The following is a 9,512-nucleotide window of genomic DNA, read 5'->3' as shown; positions in this document are numbered from 1 at the left end:
AGAGGTCTTTAGAGGCTTTGGAAGAGCCGGAGAGGGAATGAGATTGTTGACCTCTTCATAGACAGTGTGCTGGAATGGTGAGAAGGGTTTTTGCCGCCTCGAATTAAATAATTGCATTACCAGTGCAAGCTCCACTTGGCATGCCATTCTCGAATGTCAAACGTTTTGTTAATTCCTCATCGTTCAAGTTTGTGTTGGAAGGTTACATCCAAAGGGGTCAACAAATTTTAAAAGAAGAGCCAAGGATAGAGAAGTATAGCAACGTGTGACAACAAATTTAACAAATTATAAACTTTTTGTTCGAAGTTCAAAACCAAACTTGCTAATCAAGAGAGGAAAATGTCCTGCTAGAATGTCAAAATTACAATTACAATAAGATCGAGAGCCAAACTATTTTGATTACACGCAGTGCACCTGAACAAATTAGATGTGCAATATGAAACAGTACAGTTGCAAAGTTTTTTGGAACCGAAACCAAAAAGGTGGTCCAAAGTTAAGATACATGACCAGGAGTGGGTCTTTTTTCAATGTAAAATCGACCGCTAGTAGTAAAACTCGTAAAATCTAGTCTCGGGCTATATACGGGAAGCAACTTAGGCATGGATGCGCTGCGAAACCAGCTTACATCCTGCAGTTGATGGTCCAACTTTAATGTGACTCACCACTTCCATCAACATATCCACATTACAAGTCCAGGTTCTCTGATAGCTGCAGGTTAGCTGCTGTAGATTCAGATAGATAAAACATGAGTGGCATTTATAAATAACATAAGGATGCACAGAACTGATGACATAGAAACAAAAAATCCTAATAACCACAAAAAAAATTATGTAAAAAAAGCATTTTCTGAACGAATTGCGTTATAAGCAGTAATCAACCTGGAGCACAAAGAGAAATTCCCACTCAATTTAACAGGCACCGACAAGATAAAAGCTAGAAGAAAAATATACCTCTACATCATCTCAAACTTCTAAATGTAAAATGCATTAACGAGTGCTTCTGTCATCCTTAGTATCCTTCTCGCTCGTTTGAGGCGTGTACTGGCTAGTAGATGACGGCGAGTACCCAGGTTGACTAGGTGAGTACCCAGCACTTGGACTGCATGGAAACAAAAGCAACGAGGAAAACAGATAAACATTTCGGCACAGCACAATGAAGATCAAAACAAGAAATATCTAGCGAGAGAATATTGTTTCCCAGTTTACCTGTATTGTGGAGAACTTGGACTATAATCTGGGCTCACTCCAGAGGTAAATGGGCTGAACAAGAACAAAATTAGAAAGAAAGAAAATAGACATTTTCCAACAAATTAATACACACACAAATAGCAAGTAGACTCCAAAAAATACTAAATTAGAAAGGCAAATATAGGAAGTGTGGTCAGAGGCGACCAAACAAAGGAAGCTTACCTTCCAGGACTGTATGTGGGGCTTGAAGGAGAGTAAGATGGAGATGTAGGTGAATACGATGGTGAGGTTGGGCTGCAAAAAAAAAAAAAAAAAAAGAGAACACAAGTAGTCATGAGATTTCCTTAATAATTATAAGCGGCAAGTCAATGAGCAAGGAACTGAAGAGGATTATAAATCATGTGAGAGTAATAATCCCACTCATAAGCACTGATCAGTCAACCACACTCAGCAACTCTGATGCCATAAGTGCAGTTCAATAGACAGCTCACCTGTAATTTGGAGACGTAGGACTATATGGACTAGATGGTGATAATCTTGGGCTGCTTGGAGAGTATGCCGACGATGGACTGTATTTGGCTGACTGAGGATTGTAACTTGGAGATGTAGGGCTATAGCTGGGAGAAGTTGGACTATAACTAGGAGAAGTTGGGCTGTAACCAGGAGAAGTTGGGCTGTAGGCTGGTGAGGTTGGGCTGTAGGATGGAGATGTGGGGCTGTAGGAGGGCGACGTTGGGCTGTAGGAAGGTGATGTAGGGCTATAGGACGGCGATGTAGGGCTGTAGGAAGGTGATGTGGGACTATATGCAGGTGAAGTCGGGCTGTAAGCAGGTGATGTCGGGCTGTAAGCAGGTGATGTTGGACTGTAACTTGGTGAAGTTGGACTGTAACTTGGAGATGTAGGGCTGTAACTTGGAGATGTGGGGCTGTAACTTGGAGAAGTGGGGCTATAGCTGGGTGAGGTGGGTGAGTATGATGGACTTGTAGGAGAATAGGCCGGACTGGTTGGACTATAACCTGGAGAACTAGGACTATAGGTTGGAGAGGTGGGACTGTACCCAGGTGAAGTGGGGCTGTACCCGGGCGAGGTGGGACTATAACCAGGGGACGTGGGACTGTATCCAGGGGAGGACGGACTGTAGCCAGGGGATGATGGGCTGTAGCCCGGAGATGAAGTAGGAGAGAATGCCATTCCTCCAACATAGGGAGAAAACTGGGCATCTGAAATGGGTGACAGACGAAGGTTTGGGCTCAGCAAATAATTTGGAGACATCATGCCCTCATGATATGGAGTTCCCGACACTGGAGAACGAGATGGTGTCATACCGAAATCAAGACCATCCATATAACTAGGTAGCTGGAGTTCAATTGCATTCTTCAACATCTCGTCATTGAGATACAGGGCACAGTCTCCTGTACCAATAGGTGCAAGCTGGCCTAACATTATGTTTTCAGTTACACCTCTCAAATAATCTGTTTCTGCAAACACTGCAGCATCAAGAAGAATATCGACAGTTTCTTCAAATGAGCACCTCATCATGGGACCGGTGTCATTTCGATTGATGCCATGACGAGTAATGGCCATCAAGTGCCCACGATAGGTCATGGTATCACAAAGGATAGCCAGATGCCGATAATTCACATAAGATCCATCGAAAGATATAACAACACGCAACTCATCCAACAGTGACCGACGAACTGCCTCAATTCCAAGAATTTCAAGAATTTCAATCAAGTGATTACTCGTCGTCCTCCTGGCATCAACATCATCATGACACAGGACAGCTAAGAGATTAACACCTTCTGTATCCAGCATCCACTCTTGCTCTGCTTTAAATCCTTCATTCGGATCAAACTTGTTAACTTTACCATGTTTAATGAACACTTTGTTAATATCTGGGATACCTCGAAGAGCCATTTCTGTCAGCATGTTACTCTCAATCTTCTTCAAAAATACATCATCTTCAGCGGATTCATCAACCAATTCCCCTTTTGGAGCTTCAGCATTCATGATACGGATTCGAAGGATCAACTTTTCCGCATTGTCATCATTGAATATACAAGTTAAATCATCGTCAAATTCAAGATTGATCTTCTCAGCAATGTCAGCCATGCTCAACTTCTTATCCACCATCATTTCGCGATTCAACTCAATGCGAAGCAACCAAGGAGAAATTTTATCAGGGTTAACCTCTTCATCTGGCATTTCATAGTAAGAGTTGACAAAATCAACATCCTCTTCAATTATTGTGCTCATGGGGTCTGGATCGTACCACACTTCTGTAGCTTGAGTTACACTTCGGAGAGTGGTGTATTCCAAAGCACACTGGACATTTTTCGCCCTCTCCTTTGTTTTATTAGCTTCAGGCTTTAAGTAGACAGACAGAGATGGCGTTTTGATTCTCTTAGCCACATTAATAATTTCCCTCAACCTGGGAACACCTAGGGTAACATTCTTTGCACTCACACCAGCATAGTGGAAAGTATTCAGTGTCATCTGAGTGGCGGGCTCACCAATAGATTGTGCAGCAACGCAACCAATCATTTCGCCAGGTGCTACAAGTGATTGCAGGAAGCGTGACTCTATCTCCCCAATAACCCACTCGAATGCTTCACGAGTAAGCCTGTACTCATCCAACACCCGTTTGCTAGCGAAAGTGCTGCGAAGTAAAATACTGAAAAACAGTGTAGCATTCTTTTGAGCTTCAACACTCAACAAGTCATCACCAGGAACAACCTTCAGCCTCTCCTGGAGCTTATCAATAGCTTCCACGATTTCCATTGGGTGCATATCGGAAGTCCTTCGGAAGTCAATCTTAAAGGTTTTTTGTGCATTCCAAATGAGCCTCTTCAGGTTAACAGGCAATGGCCAAGAATTATCACCTGTTACTGCTATCTCTGTTCCAAGTTGTAATCTGTCTGTTTCAAGTTTCTGAACCTCTGCATCAAACACATTGCGAAACTCTCTAATAGTTTTGAGATCCTCAACATGTTCATGCAACATGTAGTCTGGATTCCAATTTTCATCATCAAGCTCATACGAAAAAGTCTTATCAAATTCTGATTTTTTCATCTTTAAAGAATCCAGCTTTTGTGATTCTATCCAAACAGCATCCATCCCATCTTCCCCGTAAAGAAACTGTATAACATCCCCCAATGAATTTCTGACAGTGCCATCATATTTGACCATAATATCCTCCATAGCCTTCACCAGTCTCCTTTGAATGTACCCAGTCTCAGATGTCTTGACTGCAGTATCTATAAGACCTTCCCTCCCACCCATAGCATGAAAAAAGAACTCCTGTGGAGTTAACCCACGCAGGTAGGAATTTTCTACAAATCCACGACTTTCTGGTCCATAATCATCTTTAGTGAAGTGGGGCAATGTCCGGTCTATGAACCCGTAAGGGATACGCTTACCCTCAACGTTCTGCTGCCCCACACAAGCAGTCATCTGGGATATGTTGATAAAACTCCCTTTGGACCCTGCTGTAACCATGGCTTTAAGATTGTTGCTCTCCGATAAACTCTTTTGAGCACTACTTCCAGCATCATCACGAGCCCTATTCAAAACCTAACCAAACCAAATATATTATCACTTAACAGTAGGCAACTAAACCAGAATAAATTGCGCGCACACAAAAAAAAAAAATTTCAAACCTGGTTCACTTTGTTTTCGAATGAGTCCATCATGGTTCGTCCAGGTTCAGCCTCCAGCTGCTTGGATTGGGCTTTACTTATAAGATCTTTCACCTCATTTTTCGCCTTTGAAATTGTTTCATTGATTTTCTCCATTGTTGCAGCATCAGCAATTGTATCTCCAATTCCAATGCTAAAAGCATTTTGTAGTAGCCAATAGTTAACAAGCCATTGGGTATGACCCAGGAACTTGCGAGCTGCATCTGGGCCAACTTCTTCCCTGCACAACAAGAAAATTCAATCCATTAAACTTCTCTTCTTGTTGAATTTTATTTTTTGTCAAGGTGGTCAAATTATATGCTTGATACTCAGATGGAAGTAGAACCTTATTTTTTTTTGGGCCTAAAATTAAGATATTTCCAATTTGGATCCATTATGTCATATCATATACTAGGGGGAGTACACTTCACAAATCCAACAAAAGAATGAAAAGTTCCAAGCTTTTGGGTAGAGTATATTGGGCTTACACCAACATAACATGACATACACATCAAAGCAACCAAGATTCTGGTCTGGTCTGTTCTGTGCATAAAAGAGCTGCTACATTCTTTTAAGAAAATAATTAAGACACAAATGAATCCATTTCTGAACTAAATAGAGTAAAATTGCTTACCATATGACATGTATCAGACTTCCTGTAGATGTCCCAAGTGCCTTCTTGCAAAGTGTTCCAGCAAGTAGCTCCCCCTTCTCTATTCTAACAAAAGTATCTCCGGGGGTAATGTTGCCACTTTCTGCTTCCGAGTGCCATGCAGAAGTCCTTTGGAGATTTATCTGTTTTGGTATTATAAGATTGAAGACTTGCTTGCCAGTCCACAATGGCCGTGGCTTCAAAATTGCAGGAGCAGGAACTTTTCCATCAAAATCCTCCCACCACATCAAAATATTCATAAAAACATCCTGAAAAGAATCACTCAATATAAGACTATGTAGCTCATGAAAAACACAATTTTCAGGATGGGGCGACAATGATCAGGTCACAGTTACCTTCTCTATGAAGGTATCCCTCTTGGTAATCTTACGGCACCCTAAAAGGGTATCCTGCACAATTCCCATCACGGGCCGATTTGACTGAGGAGACACTATGCACTTGGGCACCATCATGAGCTCCAGTACTTCTGCCCTAGTTTCAAAAGACTGAGGAACATGCATGTTCATCTCATCCCCGTCAAAGTCGGCATTGTAAGGAGAGGTCACAGACAAATTCAAGCGAAAAGTTGAGTACGGCATGATCTTGATTCTGTGCCCCATAATAGACATTTTATGGAGACTAGGTTGACGATTGAAGAGGACAAAGTCTCCATCATTCAAATGACGCTCCACCTGCGACCACAATAGTAGAAGTTCAGAAGTGATTCTTAAATAGGAAAGACCCAGATCAAAACTTATCAGAATAAAAGAGCAATGCCTTATATCCAAGCTCCAAATGATGATCACTGCTTTTCTTCAAGTAACGAAGATCAAGCCTTTGCCCATCATCTCGTATTATATACTTCGCACCAGTTTTACCAGGTGGAGGATGGGGCCCATTCTCAACAAGCTCCTTCAACCTATTTTTTTTTTTTTTTTTTTGGGTTAAATTGAAGAATATTCCATTAATAGAAAATAGAATGAACTGAAGAAGAAAAGAAAAGAAATGGTAGAAAAGCACAAAGATGAGAAAATAAACAAATAAAGTTTACCTTTCAATATTATATGGAGTCACAGTCTCTGGGTACGTGAGATTCAAAGCAATACTCCATGGTACTCCTAATTGATCAATGTTTATGTTTGGATCAGGAGTAATCACCGTTCGTGCCGAGAAATCAACTCGCTTCCCCATTAAATTTCCTCTTATTCTGCCTTCCTTTGCCTTAAGCCTACTACATATTGATTTAATAGGCCTCCCTGATCTCTGAGTAGCCTGTTCAGTAAAGAAAAGGTTCAGCATATGCATGAAAAAAAAATCTTACCAGTTAACAGAAGTTTATATGTATATACATACAAATAAAGACAACATAAAAGCATATAGATACTATGAAGAAATATGTTCCCATGTACACATACCCTCGGTAGTCCAGGCAACTCATTGTCAAAATACGTGGCTATGTGGAATTGCAACAGTTGTGCAAACTCTGAAATTATATGAGCAGGTGACCCATTTCTTTCCTGTCTCCTCAGATTCTCATTGTGACGAATAATCATGGCTAACTGATGTGTTAAATCATCCTGGACACAGAAAACATATGAAGTCAGTGATCACCAACAACAAATGCCTAGATTATCTCTTCAGCCACTAAAATTGTCAGCTTGCTACTGGTCTCTAAACAGAGAAAAACTGCACAAAAGAAGCTTACCTCACTCCTGGATGAGGTGTCCATCATCACAGAGGGTCTCACAGGTTGTGGAGGAATAGGCAGAACTTGTAAAATCATCCAGTCAGGACGAGCATATTTAGGGTTCAATCCCAATAACTGGGAGTCCTCATCACTTATCCTTTTTAAGACACTAAGAACCTAAAACAAATTCAACAATATGTTAGCATCATGCAAGTGTGATAGAAGGAAGAATCTGTCTAAATGAAGAATGCCAACCCTTTCTGCAGTAAGTGTCTGTTTCCTTTCCACAGGTTCAGGAAGCTGTTCCTGGTCATCACTTTTCTTCCGTTGGGCTTTGTATTCTGCATTCATTTTCATACCCTCTATAGAGAGCTTGGGCTGCTGAGCACCACAGCCGCCGCGACTTTTCTTTACAGGTTCTTCAGATTCCTGGCCTTGGACATCAATTTCATCACCACCATCACATTTGGTTTTGTTTTTGCATGCATCCAAAATCTTTTTTAGCCTATTTTTTGGGCTCTTAATTCTCAAAGCCTGCTTAAACTTGTGATCATCCTGCAAAACAAAGTCGCATAAAACTTGTTACGATTAACAATTGTCTAGACTTAAGCTTTAAGATTTTTTTTGAAACAAAAACCTTTTCAGAATCCTTGAAGCAAACACAGCCAACACAATGAAACATCAGCAAATAGGTAAGAGAAATTGTTGATCATTAAGAATTAACTTTTACGGAAAGCAAGCCTTGCCAAAATCGTTGTCTCCAAAAATAACATATCCCATATAAAGGAAACTTTACAGTAATAGCTCATTTCACGACAAAAATGAAACGCCCACGATTAAAGGTTTGTGCCTAGGAAACACTCCTACAATATGCACACATAAAAGAAGAAACTAATTCCTCACTCCTATTTTTCCTAATCATAAGAAGTGTCCGCTGTTAAATTTCATCCTAATTAATCTTTTTCCTCTCTATTTCTTCCAACAAACCACTTTGTTGATGACATGCTCGTTTGATGCATTAGAAAATCCCATACACCACTGAGGATAGAAAGATATGCATTGTATTCGTTCAAGCCACCAAAATAACCATCAAGTTTACAAACAGGGAATACAACAGCCAAGTACTTCCAAATGACCTTTCAATCTATCTCAAAGAGTAACATGCTTACCAATTTAATGTTTGCCAACATAAATAAGGTTGTTCTTGAAAGTCAATTAAACAAAGCCGAAGACTAGTTTGCAGAGATAATTTAAGGCTTCTAAGTACCTCATCGACAAGAATTTTTGAGCAATTGAAGCAAACACATCGCATTATGGACAACACGGTCTTCATGAAACCAATGTGAAACATTGGTTTGGCAAGCTCAAGGTGCCCAAAATGGCCCGGGCACTCAGCCATGTTGGCAGTACATGTTTCGCACTTCATTTTTCTGTCAATTGTACCAAGCCGAGGATCACTTAAACCTGCCGTCTTGGGTTTGCCTCCCAACATGGTCTCGCTGTGCTCAATCTGCACTACAGACATTTGCCTCTGCAAACAAAACACATAAAAGGCTTCAGCATTCTCCGATTCATCAAAATACAAAATTCATCAAACCCTAACACTTCATCCAATCACTACTCAATCTAACAAACTTAGTAAAGAGCTTTCGAATTTGAAAGCTAAATACAATATTCATCAAACCCTAACACTTCATCCAATCACTACTCAATTGAACAAGCTCAGTAAAAGAGCTTTCGAATTTGAAAACTCGCAAAAGAAAGCAGAAGCATAAGCAGTTACAGGATTTCCATTCCTTTTTCCATTGATTTCCTTTCTCAGCAAACAAACAGACGAGAATAGAAAGATAAAACGAAGAATAGAGAGGAAACGGAAATTACTATTTCGTCCGGGCTCAGAATGCCGAACTGAACACAGCGGACTTTGGCAACCTCCGCCGGCGAGAATGGGAAGCGTATATCCATGGCGATCTTCGATCGATTATGGAAAGAAGAAAAAAACCTAGGGTTTTTCAGACAAGGTGTGAGTGAGTGAAATTCAGTGGAAATAACGAACTGTTTCTCTTTATATTTTGGGTTTTCTTTATGTTTTGTTTTCTCTTTCTATTTTTCGGTTTAATTTGAATTCTGTTTATGGCGACTGCGAGAGATCGATTTTGCTCGACCTTCTCTGGAACTCTTCGAGAGAGTCTCCAACAAAACAAAAGAAAATGAAGCACTAAGCGTATATTTATAGGCGAAATAGGTGAACCTAGGGACTACCGACTTATTGAAAATAAAAAAATGATAATAATAATATTTTTGAAAG

The 9,512-nt window shown here is 40.4% G+C and overlaps 1 protein-coding gene across 2 annotated transcripts; it reads right to left on the bottom strand.

The window, feature by feature from the left end:
• Nucleotides 1–256: 256 nt before the first annotated feature.
• On the bottom strand, nucleotides 257–9,404 carry LOC117634445 (DNA-directed RNA polymerase II subunit RPB1). Of its 2 annotated transcripts, none has more exons than XM_034368569.1 (15): nucleotides 9,086–9,404; nucleotides 8,472–8,735; nucleotides 7,460–7,759; nucleotides 7,223–7,381; nucleotides 6,933–7,094; nucleotides 6,569–6,789; nucleotides 6,295–6,436; nucleotides 5,874–6,209; nucleotides 5,500–5,786; nucleotides 4,848–5,106; nucleotides 1,679–4,761; nucleotides 1,410–1,481; nucleotides 1,206–1,259; nucleotides 951–1,098; nucleotides 257–722 (listed from the first exon to the last, which is right to left on the bottom strand). In XM_034368569.1, exons 1-14 carry the CDS (start codon nucleotides 9,167–9,169, stop codon nucleotides 987–989), a joined length of 5,535 nt encoding a protein of 1,844 aa, XP_034224460.1. In that variant the 5' UTR covers nucleotides 9,170–9,404; the 3' UTR covers nucleotides 257–722; nucleotides 951–986. The 2 variants fall into 2 exon arrangements, with proteins under 2 accessions (XP_034224460.1, XP_034224461.1); XM_034368570.1 differs by having other exon boundaries at nucleotides 257–719.
• Nucleotides 9,405–9,512: the final 108 nt, after the last annotated feature.

Source organism: Prunus dulcis, chromosome 7 (genome assembly GCF_902201215.1).
Source record: "Prunus dulcis chromosome 7, ALMONDv2, whole genome shotgun sequence".
NCBI lineage: Eukaryota > Viridiplantae > Streptophyta > Magnoliopsida > Rosales > Rosaceae > Prunus > Prunus dulcis.
Note: the sequence above shows the minus strand (reverse complement) of the source record. Positions and strands in the feature narration are given on the sequence as shown.